Here is a 14685-nt window from a genome sequence, read left to right as displayed (position 1 = left end):
GCATGGTCCGAGGGCCCACAAAGAAAGTAGACACATCCTTGCATTGCACGCACCATTCTCAATACCTTCATCCCAATTATTTTCAGGGATTAAAATGAAAGCACTACCCAGGCCGGGCTTACACACACACCATGTTATGGGGAGCCTCAGCCAACCGCCACTTGGTCGAGGGAGCCGCAGGTCAAAAAAGTTTGGGAACCACTGACAAGAGGATAACGTGCTGTACGGTCAACGTTAGGAATTACAGAAGACGCCCCATGACATCACGCTAGATGCGTCGCTGGCAACTTGTGACCTTACTTACAGCACAAAAAAAAATAAAAAATTAAGTAAGATTTTCTCGTACAATAGTTACTCCAGGCTAATTTTTCAAATGTTACTCCAATTACATAGCGGTTACTATTCCGTTGCGGCCTTTAGCACTGTACCGCCGTCCCGTTAATGTATGTATTAAAGTCCATCTCACTAATACATGTAGTTAGCCTTGGGGGGCGGTAATTACCATTTTATTCTAGATTAAAGCACGCGTGATCTGCAGTTTAGGCTCTAGAACATATTGCTTGACTCTTGCCATAACATGTGGCCTATTTTGGGGCGGGGCCCATCGTCACCCTAACCGGCGCGGATCAAAACACTATTGTCTGCTCACAGCCTGGTGATCGACGGTGCCTGCCTGTAACTGCAGAGACGAAAACGGACTCTCGCAACAGGCCTATCACCAAACCACATCTCCAGAATATATGCTAGCAGGAAAGCCTCCCTCACGGTAAAGGCCTCATATCTTGGAGCCAACACTCACCGCATGCGGCTCGAGGAATCGGTGCACGGTTACGACCGGAGCGCGTGGCCCGCATGAGAACGTCGTAAGTCCGTCCTCGGTAGACTCCTCTTTCCACTTCAGGATTCTTTTATTTCTAATTCCGATTTCCGCCTTGGGTAATGTCGCAGACGGAGTCTGTGGATCCGCTTACAGCAAAAAGAACGACGTCGCGATATCGCGAGAGTATTCAAGGTTTAATCATAGAGACTATTAGACTGTCTCCTCTACAATGACTCGAGCAATTTCTCCCGCGGGCTTGTGGGAAAAGAAATTGAACGCGGCAGCCATATTTGGATGGGTGGCCTGGGTCATTGTACAACGACGAAACAGCAGACAATTCTATTTTTCGGAACAGGGAAAAAAAGACTGCATTTGTGAGAAAGTTTTTGAATGAATATAAAGTACTTAGTTTCCAACGAGAAGCGAAAAAATAAAAACAAAAATGTGTACTGTTCAAAGATTTCATAAATTAACGTGTATATTATATAATTTTGTGATGTGTTGTGACGACAGAAGCCTCAGATAGGAAGATCAGGACAAGAATAAAAACATTTATAACGGATCAAGAACTTTCAATTTGCTTAAGGACTCAGAGGGAAGGGTTAGGCATCTCCTTCTTTGCTGTTTATTAACGCAATTTTGACAGCAGCCAATCAAAACAAGCTCGGTATAAACTTTCTGTTTTGACTACATTTCCCATAGATCTCATCATGACATGATGATGATTGGTGCATAATATGTGGGGGAGGGGGTTATTTTTAGCGGGAACTTTACCCGAAGGTGTCAGAGTGCTTTACGATAAGAACCAGTTACATTACATAAGGAGTTTAGAGTACGTAAATTACATAAAATATACAAAACAGATACACTCTAAACTCACATAACAATGGTAGTAAGTTCATACGTCTACTACAGATACTACTGGTTAGTTTTATATATATATATATATATAACAGGGCTTTAAGTGGGATGAAAAAACTGGGGGGGTCTCTCAAAGGGGCGTGGCTAGTGTAATTAGGGGCGTCGCTTTAAAACACTTACGCTAAAAATCTGGGTTTAGCATAGTGTGCCACCGGACTTGTATTTTGTTGTTTCTGTCATTGCATACATGTGATACAACAAGTGACATCGTACCTACAACAAGTAAGGACTATTGGCTTTGTCAATGGTTATTAGTTGCAAAAGATCAAAAAAAAACTGCAACTATGGCTTGTTACATAGAATATTGAAAAAGCTTCCAATGAAATCCCTGGTGACATCACCACAATGTTGCTGCTCTTGTGTTTCAGAAAGAAAAGGGAAATCCAGTGAGAAATGTACTCTTTGAAGGATTTCCCTTCCCCTACAACGCTCACCTGACATGACCTCATGCCGTAACTTCTCCACTAGTGAAAAGTAAGCAGTGTGGGCAGCGCACATCGATGTGCCTGCTGTCTCGAAACGGGTCTGTATCGGGCTATTTTGCACCCTGGCACTTTTTTTCTGGATTGCAGTGACAGCAAACTACTGTCACTGCAGTCAGAGAAAAAAACGGACCGCCTGTGCCAGGGCTCAAAACAGAGCCCGATAGAGACCCGTTTTGAGGCACCCTTTAAAAAACTGCCGGTGCTCAGACCCCTTGAGACCCGGCCCACTTAAAGCCCTGTATATATATATAAGTTACAAATTCACTTAAGATTACATTTAAAGAAAAGTTGAAGTGATTATGGTTGTACAAATATATAGTACATATTTATAGAGCAAGATCTTCCCGCCATTGCTGGCGTTTTCTCATATTTTCTTTTTTTGCGGTGCACCAATTAGGTCACTGTAGAAAACGAGTCGCTGTGATCTTGATATCATCTTTCTTTGCCTCATTGTCTGAACATAACTCGAGAATCTGCTGTATGCACTGCATATCATTGACTGTGGTACCGGGTGTGCTGTAAAGACTGATTACTGCTGCAAAGTCCTTTATTGAAGAAATGCAAGTTAAAATGAAGGAACCCACGGCAAAACAGCAAGCAGGCTGACGAGCAGGGAGTATCTGACTCTCACTCGGCAACCAGAGCTCAGAGTTCCAAGAACCAGAACCCAGAGACATAAGAAGTCTGAAAGTATTAAAGAAACACAGAAGTAAATATATTACGTAACATACATACCACAACACCCCCTTTCCCCACAAAAAACAACAACTATTTGTCAAGAACATAATCCATCAATTGAGATGGCAGCCTGATGGTGCGAAAGCTGCGAGAAAGCCGTCCCTCAACACCAACTAGGGAATTTAGTGTAGAGAAAGAGCCCCCAACAACACATGCAACAGGAGCACACACAGAATCGGAGGTAGCAGGAACAATGAGATCATTTTCAGCAACAGAAGACCCAAATGTGATGCAAGGATGAATATCAAAAGCTGAAAAACATTAATTGTTTTCATCTCTATCATTATAAGCGTGTTTAAAAATGTCAACTTGTTAATTTGTGAGTTTCACCACACAATCTTTATTCCACCATCCCCTCCAATCCAACAGAAGAGAAGGTTTACTGACCCTCAGTATACGTACAGGAAGAGAAAAAGTAGATTGACCTGTGAAAGGTTTTTTAATGAGGACCCAATCATTAACTGAAAAGTTCTCAGGTTTGACTCTAAAGTAGGCGTCATATAACTTTTTTTGCTTGAGTTGATTAAGCAAAACTCTACTTCTAATGACATCACGATCATCACTCACAAACCTCTTACTAATCAAATAGGAACCAGCACTAATATTAGAAAACCATTCAGGGATCAATTTTGATCTTGCTTCCCTACCTCTGAGAGCTTTGAAAGAAGTGACTCCATTGGTGGAATGAGATGAAGTAAGATAAGCCCAAACTTTCTCTTGCAAGAAATCAGCAACATCAACATTAGCGGCAACTGCAGTCTGAATACCTTCCTTAAGAATGTGATTGATCCTCTCAACTAATCCATTAGCGGAAGGACTGTATAAGGCAACTTGGTAGTGTTTCATATCAAATTTATCCAAGAAATCAATCATCTGCTTAGAGAGAAAGAAACACAATTTTCCTTAACAATGGAACAAAGTGCACCTACAATTTTGAAAATGTTCTCTAAAAATGAAATGACAGAAGCAGAGGTAGCAGCCTCAACAAAAAGTAATTTAACCATTTAGAAAAATAGTCTATACCAACTAACAAATATCTGATCCGAGACGGAAGAAGACTGAAAGGTCCAGAAAAATCAAGAGCAATTTTCTACCAAGGCAACTCAGGAAAAGGAACCGTATACAAGGTTTTTTTGTTAAGTTTCCAGTGTTTATCCAAGTCAATACACTTGGGACAATTTGAAACAAAATTAACAACCATAGAATCCAAACCTGGCCACCAGTAAACCTGTTTGATTTTCTTTGTAGTAGCAGACATACCCATATGCCCCTCATGAGCAATGGCAACAATCTTGTCCCTTAATAACTGTGGAGGCAAAAATAATCTTTTGCAAATTCAAATACCATTTTTAGAAGATAGCTCCTCATTGACCTGTGCAAAACACCTCAACTCACTAGATAAGGTTTTACAAGTGGGCCACTTGTTTCTAACAAAGAACTTCACTTTCTTCAGAACTTCATCCTTTTCCTTGGCTAGGACCCAAGATAAACAGTCAGCGCGGACATCCCTTTCACCTTGGATATACTTAACATCTAGATTGTATTCGTTTAGTTTGGAAAGAAGCCTGACCAGGCGAGCATAAGCTTTACCCCAAACCATTACCAGCTAAGAGAAACTCCAAAGGTTTGTGATCAGTAAAGATATCGCATTTCTTCACCCAAATGTAGGTTTTGAACTTCTGCACAGCCCAAACAATACCCAGGTCTTCCCTCGTAATGGTGGTATAATAGCACTCTGCTTCTGAAAGAGATCTAGAGGCAAAAGCAATGGTATTCTCTTGCCCATCTACCCACGTGCCAAAAACAGCTCCTAATCCTTTAAGACTAGCATCAACGGTGATGAAAAATTCACCAGAAGGATCAAACGAGCATAAAGCAGGGGCATTGATGACAAAAGATTTGAGCTTCTCAAGCACTGTAGATATGGAGTCACTCCAGACAAATTTCACACCTTTTTTTAGTAAATCTCTCAAAGGTTGACAGCAAGAGAGTGACCTGGGACAAATATGGCGTAGTATTCGCAAGGCCAAGAAAAGAACGTAAAAAATCTTTATCACTAGGTGCAGGAGCATTTTTAATGGCCTCAATATTACAGAATTTAGGTTTGATCCCTTCTGCAGAGATGAGATGTCCCAAATACTCAACCTTATTAACCAAAAGTTTGCACTTGTTGGGTTTGACAGTCATACCTGTGGAATTAAGTACATTAAGAAACTTACGTAAAATTTGGACATGTTCATCTTTGGTCTCAGTAAAGACAAAAATGTCATTGTGAAACACCTGGACATATGGCATATCACCAAATAACCTGTCTATGAGCTTTTGGAAGACCCTTGCTGCGGATGCAAGTCCAAATGGAAGTCTGAGATATTTAAAAGCACCAAATGGAGTTACAAACGTGGTAAGAGATTGAGATTCTTCCGAGGGTTGAATCTCGTGATATGCCGAATGTAGGTCAGTAGTGGAGAAGAATTTGGCATAACCAATATTGGCCAACATTTCCTGGATGTGAGGAAGAGGATGGCAATCCAGAAGAATGTTGCGATTGAGAGACCTCAAATCAACACACAATCTGAGATCTGCAGTCTTCTTTTTGGCCAAAACGACAGGGGAAACCCATTCTGAGGCATGAATGGGTGCAATGATACCCTCCAATTTGAGTTTATTCAACAAAAGTTTGAGGTCATCCCTAATACTAAGGGGAACAGGTCTCATTTTGTGGACAACAGGTACAGCACCACTCTTAAGTTTGATGCAGTGCTCAACCCCCTTTATAGAACCCACAGCATCTTTGAATACATCAGGCGAAGAGTCAACAAGATTAGAAATGATATTGTCTTCTGAGTCTGGGAGCAGAACTTCCTTAGGAAGAAGACCTAGAGTGATAGGAGGATCTTACCCAGGGCATAAAATAATTCCTAAACGTGCAAGATCTTTCCACCCAACATTATCCCTGCCATTAACAGCTACATATATTTTGTTTTTGGTGGATCTGTCCAAACATTCCACCATCCCCCAAAAGAAACCTAATAAAAATATTATCTTGCTCCCCAAAAGCCTTAGGATTGACATCAGGGGACAACAGAGAAGTACCAGGTGACCATGATTCATAAAATGTACGGTCAGCAAAAATAGTAACAGGGGCACCAGAATCAGCCATGACAGAAATGGATCTCCCTTCAACAATTGCATCAACAATGGCTCTCTTAATGGAGGTGATATTGGAAAAATCAGTGATATTTACAGTAAGTAAGACATTAGTACATTTCTTCTCACATTGTTGTACTTCAAATTCAGAATCATCCACAGAGACATTTGACATTTTGACTTTGCTTGAGAAGGAGCTAGCTCCACCTCTATATACACTTTGGAAGTGGCCAAACTGGGTGCAACTATTGCACTTCTTACCAATAGAAAGACATGTTGGATTGTTTCCAATGTGGTTCTTAGAACCACAGCGAAAACAAACAAGTTGATTGCGAGGAAGTTGGTCCCTGCAATTAGTTTTCTCGTAGATTTGTTTGTTGTTGACGGCACAAACAACATAATCGTCAGACACAACATTGACAGAAGAAGGAGAGGGAGCAGAGTGGCTGGATAAAACTTTGGCGGTGATAATGGACCTTTCTATACTCATGGCAATATCCAATACTTCAGTAAGGGTGGGATTACAACAAGCAAGTAAACGTTCTTGTTTTTTTTCGAAAAACAGTAAAAAAACAAACTGGCCTCTAATATGAGTGTCAATGTTGGCACCAAATTCGTACTTTTCAGCTAAAACTCTGAGAGAAGCAACATAGTCTTCTACAGATTCATCAGAGAATTGTTTGTCAGTGGCGGCTCCTCCATGGGGGCGTGGGGGTGTCACCCTACAGCTTTATCACAGTGTGAGAAGGCAGAAACATAAAATGGTAAAACTACCATATTAAGTTTCTGCTTCTCGCAACGGCAAGAAAGCAGACGTGCCTGGAGTGCCTGATTGTGGGCGGACGGGTTGAAGGTATTGCTTGAGGGCAGGGGGATTGGCTTGTCCACTGGTGTGGGTACTGACTGTTTGGTCGGCCCCAGTGCCAACCAACCCAGTCATGCGCACTCCCCCTTTTTGAAAATGGCCTGGCTGGGGCGCTCTCCACTGTGCCTCACCAATCACAACGCTGCCATTGCAGCGTTGTGATTAGGGGAGGGAGGCTGCCTGTGTGTCGCTTTCCTGTTAAGAGTGGAAAATGGGGGACTGCGGGAGTCGGAGCCAGGAGCTGAGGTGGCGCAGGACGGTGAGTTGTATTTTATTTAACTAAACCCCTCCCGCCTCCCCTTCACCCCCACACCGCAATTACCCCATTTCCAACCGTCCCCCACCCACCCGTCATGCCGGCCGCGACTGGAACTGGCAGTCACAAGTGCGACGCAGCGAACAACGAGTGTTCTTCAGTGTCTCACTTTGTCTTTCAGATGTTCCTGCCTGGACCAGGCGGTAAGTGTGTGACTGTCATTAGATTAAAATACCTTTGGCACTCAGACAGGCATATTGATTAGAAAAGCTGTCAAGCGTTAAGGATTCCTTTTCCGTGACCCTGCTGCAATGCATGTCCTGCCCTTAACACTGTTGCGTTCCGGGGCCCGGCTCTCCCTGCTCTGCCGATTAGGCCACTAGTTCCCCGGGAAGTTTCAGCTTGACTTCCCAAGCACATGAGGCAACCAGCCCTGCTAGGCGCAGCCTCACACTTTCAGCTTTCAAATACCATCGGCGTCTTTCACCTATGATTTTAAATGAACTAAAAACCTCCCATTTAGCAGCGAGATGGATCAGTCTCACTCCAGCTTAGCCAAAAGAATGTGTCTTCTCTGCCTGTGGGACAGTAAGCTGTGTTTACTTTCTCTGTTGTAGTTGAGGGGCAGACTCTGATCAAGAATGGGGCATAGAGGAGTTTGTTACTGAGAAATGTACTGGCAAAGGATGTGGGTCAGAATCACCAATCGATCACTGCTTTGTGTAGCACCACAAAAGATACACAAAAGACTTAGCCGCCAAGGGTTCCGATTGTTTATGCACGAGTTTTCATGGTTTCAGTGTAGTTTTTACTCAAGTTCGGTGCCCGGTTGCCGCACCAATTCTAGCTGGCTAGAGATTCTAACTCAAGGGTCCAGTCGGTGTGGCAGCAGGCTGAAGGTTTTCATTTTAAATTCCTGCCAGCCCAGGCCCAAAGGAATTGCTGCTGCCACCTCCTCGGGACTTGCATGCCCTTCAGAATTAAATAAAAAATTAAGGCCAATTCCTGTCTTCCTCACCGGGGGTGTTGTCCACTCACGGTGAGAACAGGCGCTGAGTTTGAGTAACTTTAAAAAAAAACTTTTTTAAACTTTCTTTTTTTCATTTTGAAAGTGCAATACAAAAAGACAGCACAGTAAGCACTACAGTGACATATTTCAACAAAAGCAGTCCTGTATGGTTCACAGTGGGTAGAAGTGCATTTCCCACGCAGAGATAAAAGTGAGTAAAAAAGAAAAATGAAAACAAACATGACACGTCCTCTCAGAGATACATAACTCAGTACAGGGCAAGGCATTAGCACATGTTACAAAACCCTCGTAACAGATCATATGCAATCCTACACAGTTTGACAATGTCAACACCATCTTCCTAACAGTACATTACATCGCAGCCGATATCTTCAAAACAATCAACTACTATCAGGTGTGCCTCCAACTTCCTCCAGCCCAACCCCGCTTGTACCTCCTCATCTACTGTGGTATTTCCCTGTTGTAGTATATAGTCCTGTAATGGCCCCCAGATGTCCTTGGGCCGTGAGGACATGGCTGTGTTTCAGCATAAATTCCAACCTGGTCCTGGCAGTATATCATGTCCTGTAGCCATTCTTAAAATTTCGGGGCCCTCCCCCTCCCCATCTGCATGCAAGTCGCCGCTTAGCCAGCAACAGGGCGATATCTAAGAACTTTCTGCTTCCTTTAGGTATGTGTGAAGTATACCCAAGCAGGAGGATTATGGGATCCATATCAAAGGTCAAAATTAACATCTTCTCCAGAGCACCAAGGATTTGCTCCCAATAGTGCCATGTCTGTGGGCATTCCCATGACAAATGGAAAAATCCAGCTCCTGGCTGTTTACATCTCTCACAACAGTCAGTGTCAGCTAATTTGAAACTATACTTCCTGGCAGGCGTATAATATACCCTATGCAAGAATTTATAATGAATAATCTTAAAGCGACAGCTCGAGGTGATGCGTCCCTAACTTCACAACAGTATTCCCATTGCTCATCAGTGAGCTCCTGTCCTAAGTCAACGTTCCAGTGCCCCCTGGCACTCCCCACCACCTCTGGAATGTGTGTGTGATAGCTGCTATATATTCTCGATACCAAGTGTGTACCGTCAGTGCTGCCCAATAAAATATTCAAGGGAGGGACCACCTCCGGTTCTCGCGGGTAGTCTGAGAAGAGTTGTTTCACACCTTCCCGCAGTCGTATATAATAGAAAATGTCTAGGGGTGTGGGGACAGTATCACCAAAGAATTGCTCCTTGGAACGAAACATCTCATCAAGAAACAGATCTCCCCAAAGTGTTATGTGAAGTCGCCTGCACATGTTTTGGAAGCCAGTTTCTTGTAGCACGTTCACTCTAGGGTGATAGGTCAGGGGTAAGTGTGGCCCATACAGCAAAGGGATCCGCAATTTTGCAATATTCTCTGCCATGCATCTATAATACAGGATACCGTGGTAGGTGGTGTTTCAAGGACTGTAGCTGGACCATGGACGACACCACTGAGCGGCAACGGTCGTGCAATCCAGTCCTCCACCGCTATCTGCGGCATATATCGAGTAGGTGTAATCCAATGATATACGTAATGTGCCTGAGCACTGAGATAGTATGCCTCCATATCTGGGATGTCAAAGCCCCCTTTGCCATACGGTTGGGTCAGAACAGTCCACTTAAGCCTCGGCTGGTGTCCTCCCCAGACTAGCCTAATCAATTCCGATTTCAGGGTTTTGAAGAAATACGCTCCCGGATGATAGGGTATATTGAGGAAGAAGTATAAAAAACGAGGCAGTATGACCATTTTAATAAGCGAGACTCTGCCAGCCATTGATAAAGGCAATGCGATCCAGCGAGTGATGGTATCCTTCAATTGCATCATGGCCGTACCATAATTCATCCGTATTGTCTCCTCTCTATCTCTCGAGATCTGGACCCCCAGGTATTTCAGATCAGAGTGGCACCATTCTAACGGATAATCTAAGGGGAACTCAGATACAGCAGGTGTTAATGGGAAAAATTGGGACTTGCCCCAATTAATAGTTATACCCGACAGTCTGCCAAAAACTACAAACTCGCGTAGCAATGCGTTAAGTCTGAGCTGGGGATCCGCGACATATAACGTCACGTCGTCCGCGTACAGCGATACAGAGATTTGACGTTGGAAGCATCTAAACGCACTTTCCTGGTGCAACTGTCGTAACCGACATGCCAGTGGCTATATTGAGAAGGCGAAAAGGAGGGGCGACAGTAGACACCCCTGCCGAGTGCCTCTAGTGATGGATAGACTGGACGAAAGGTGGCCATTTACAAGCACCCTCGCAGTAGGTTTATTGTACAGTAACGGCATCCATGTAAGGAAAACGGGTGGGAAACCCATCTTGCTCAATACAGTGAAAAGGTAGCTCCATTTCACCGAGTCGAAAGCCTTGGAGGCATCTAAGAACACTGCAGCAAGTGGGAACTCCAGGCTACCATTTGGATGAGTGAGAAAAGAGTACGGAGGTTATGACTGGTCGCTCTAGACGGGACAATACCTGACTTATCTGGAAGTACAATTTGTGTCATAAGCAGAGACAATCGAGTGGCAAGGACTTTGGCCAACATCTTTGCATCACATTTAATGAGGGACAAGGGGCGATAGGAATCACAGTCTTTAGGGTCTTTGCCAGGCTTCAACAGTGATGTGATCACTACTTCACTTATTGTTTGTAGTAAAATATCCTCATCGAATGAATCTTCAAAGACTTCGCGTAATACCGGCGCCATTACATCTATGTAGCATTTGTAGAACTCAGCCGGTATACCGTCTAAACCCGGCGCCTTCCCATTCTTCAGGGACATGATTGCCTCCCTGATTTCGTCCAACTCTATTGCGGCACTTAAAAATTTTCTATGAACATTACTTAGCCAACATAGGGCCACGTCCCCCAAATACCCATCATAATCCATGGCACCCGAGCCCCGCGTGGTGTACAACTGTTCATAGTGTGCGGCTAGAGTGTCCATGAGACGAGCATTGTCACTACATGCCACTCCATTCTGATCATTAAGCTCAAGGATAGTGTTATCTCCTCGAGCCTTCAGTATGACCCCGGATAATGCTTTTCCTGGCCCCTTTCCCGTATTTACGGGCGACCCAATATTTGCTACGGAATTTCGACTCCCTTGCCGCTTCCTCCTCATATTCTGACAACTTATTTCTGAACTCTTCTTGCACAATGGCTCCATTCCCCCTCTGCATTCTATGCTTTAACTCTTTCAAGTCTCCCTCCAGCCTGCGGATCGTGCGTTGAATGTCTCACAGTACTCCACATCCTGTCGCTATGCACCATCCGCGGACTGTGACCTTAAAGGCCTCCCATACCATTGCAACGCTGTCAACAGTGCCCTTATTTCGTGGAAAAAAAGTCCAGTATATCTCCCCTCAGCTCTTCCCGAAATGCCATATCAAGTAAAGCAGTAGGTTGTAATCTCCATGCAGGTCTGGGACAGTCACACCCAGGCACCCGTAGTTCAACTAGTACTGGGCAATGATCGGAACATGTACGGGCCAAATGCTTCGCAGCAGTGACACCCACAGCCAGCCCCCTAGATAGAAAACAGTAGTCCAGCCATGCCCAAGTGCCTGTGTATGATGTGAAATGTGTGCCCTTCAGTTTCATGGGATGCATATGCCTCCAGCTGTCAATCAGTGATCCTTCTTCAACTATACCTTGCAGATCCTCCCTTGCTTTGGTGTGATAGTGCGCCAAACCATCCGCCCTGTCCCATGCAGGCACCAAGCCCACGTTAAAGTCTCCCCCCCATATCACCTGTGTAGAGCCAACATCAAGTATCTTGCCCCATATCATTGCGAAGAATTCTGGCGTATCTGTATTGGGGGCATAGCAATTTACGATAGTAATCGTTCCTTCTCCCAGCCTCCCCCATATTATGACATACCTCCCTGAGGTGTCCACAATTTGGCCAATCAGAATGAAGGGGACTGAGCGTTTAATCAGTATTGCCACTCCTCTGGCGTATGAGGAGTAAGACGAGAAATATCTGCCACCCGCCCACCTGCTGGCAAAGGAAGGGCTAGACTGTGGGGGAATGTGCGTTTCCTGCAACAATATTATGGGTGCCTTGTGTCGGTCAAGGTATGAGAGGACCTGTCTACCCTTGCATGCATCATTAAGACCTCTAACATTCCAGGAAAGTAACGTCAGAGATGTATCAGGTGAGTCACCCATCAGGCATATGAGAAAGGTATCCTAAGCAGCTCAACAAAGCGTGCGTAGGGTCGGCCCCTCCCACCCCACCTTGTCTTCCTGAAGTGTCATCTCATGCAGCCGTGCCGTCTAAATCATAACAACCATCCCCCTCCTCCACTCTCCTCCCGCCCTCCAACCTACCCCCCCCACTGAAGCAACCCCAACTTTCCAGAAGAATTATCCCACCCCCACCCCCCCCCCTTTGTCCCCAACAGCAACATCACCCCTCTCCAAGCTTTGCAATAGCATTCAGGGGAATACCCATAGGGGGTCATTCTAGAGAGCTTACTCAACCGCTTCCCTCTCCCCCGGCCTTCGGACCTATATGACCTCTAGGCTCAGTCCTGGGGAGGGAAACGGTTCCTGGAATACATTACCACTGGTACAACTTCAAACTTCGTTGGTCAGTCAGCCATAGACCAATGTCCAGCACAGCTCGCCGCCGGTCCCCAATGTTTTCAACAGCGGTCTCTACGGTGTAGAGCAATTGGTCAAGTCCACAGTTCAATCCTCCTCATCAGCGCTGTGTTCGTAGTCCCGGAGCCCCTCTTGTCGAACATGTCCTCCTCGACGCGGCTTCTTCAGCGCACACAGATAATCCTCCACTTGCTGTGGGTTTGTAAAAAATCTTTGTTTCCCTTGATGCATTACACGGAGGCGTGCCGGATACAGCAAGGCGTAATCAATTTGTGCTGCTCGCATTTTTCTTGACCTCTATGAATTTGAATGGAGAAAGAAACCCCATTGTATACCAATTCTTGTTTGGCGCGTGCTGCACGTAGGGCCACATCGCGGTCGCGATAATTTAGTAGGCGTGCAATGATAGGTCTCGGAGGACAGCCAGGTGTTGGTTTGGTCCCAAGTGACCGAAGTGCTCGTTCTACGATTAGATGTGTGGGAAATGCCTCAGACCCAATGGACGTTAATAGTAGCTTCTCAATGTAGTCCTCAATGCGCCCAGTGTCTGTGAATTCCAGAATGCCCGTAACGCGTATATTGTTGCGCCGACTACGGGCTTCCAAATCTTCATTCTTTGCTGCGATGACACGCAATAACTTATCCATTCTTGCCAATTGTGTTGCATGACCTGCAGTGAGATTGTCAGTGTCCGATATCCGCCTCTCGGTCTCCTTAAGGCGTTCCTCATGTTGGTCCACCTTATGTACAATGGCATCCATTCTGGAGGACATGCGGTCCACCTTGTCGACAACTGTAGCGAACCCTTGCCTCATTTCCTGTAAAATCTTCCTCATGTCCAAGTCAGGGATGTCTCGCTATTGCCCGGCATTTCCGCAGTGGCCAGTTCCACATCAGGCTTAGGGCCCATTTTTCGCAGCCTCAAAGTTGAGCTTAGGCTGTCGGGTGTCTGGCTTCCCCATAGCGTCCCCTACTCAGGGCTTTCGTAGGTCAGCAGCCGCCATACAGCGCAGGTTCCCCTCCAGCACCGTCTGCAGCACAGAGCCACGGCAAGAGTAGAGGTAGTATCCGCAGAGTCGCTATCTGTTGACCGTGTGCCGGCCGCTGGTCACAGCACACCGCACCGCCCTGTCAGGTGTAGCCACAGCTTCAGTCTGAACCTCAGTGCGACATGTCTATCCACACCAGCCCTCAGCTTAGAGTCCGCACAACACCAATATTTTCAGGATCACCACGCTAGCGGCGGGGGTCCGGTAATGCGCCCAGCACAGTACAAGCATCCAGTTTCAGGTCTACGGGCCTGGTCATTGCCCAAGCAGTTCAGTCAGTGTGCACCATCACAGTCCAGCCATAGTGCAGCGAGGAAGGTGGGAAGGGGGGGGAAGGTGGACCAGCAGCCCCTACACACGGTCCTCTCTACTAGCCAAATGCTAATGCCAATATCTGCTGTGCCGCTTCACCATCCCCACCGCCTATCGTCCTCTGCACCTGCGGCCTGAACAGCAATCTCCGCCTTGGCCTACACAGCCCACCTTTATAGCTGCTAGGCCTCCAATGCGCCTGTGTGCCTCCCAGCCGTTTGCTGCCTCACCGTCACAGCAGGGCGTCTCTTGTCGTTCTCACCAGCCTCCGCAGTCTTCGGGGGGGTCGCGAGTACCGAGCACCTCAGGCTGGTGCCTCGAGAAGTCGCCCACGGCAACTCCCCGCAGGTTACCCAATATATCTGCCACCCTGATTTGCGACCGCTCATAAGCCTCAGTGGCGGCCGTTATTCTTGTATC

The 14685-nt window shown here is 45.8% G+C and overlaps 1 protein-coding gene across 1 annotated transcript in view; it reads right to left on the bottom strand.

Annotated features, from left to right (window-relative positions):
• Positions 1-1016, bottom strand: part of CREBZF (CREB/ATF bZIP transcription factor) — a 65582-nt gene extending 64566 nt beyond the window's left edge. Inside the window, exon 1 of the mRNA XM_078658475.1 lies at positions 800-1016. Coding sequence (XP_078514601.1) covers positions 800-854 — 55 coding nt within the window. The 5' untranslated portion in view covers positions 855-1016. The remainder of the gene's footprint in view (positions 1-799) is intronic.
• Positions 1017-14685: the final 13669 nt, after the last annotated feature.

This window comes from Lissotriton helveticus, chromosome 8 (genome assembly GCF_964261635.1).
Source record: "Lissotriton helveticus chromosome 8, aLisHel1.1, whole genome shotgun sequence".
NCBI classification, from domain to species: domain Eukaryota; kingdom Metazoa; phylum Chordata; class Amphibia; order Caudata; family Salamandridae; genus Lissotriton; species Lissotriton helveticus.
This window is presented reverse-complemented; position numbering and strand designations above follow the sequence as displayed.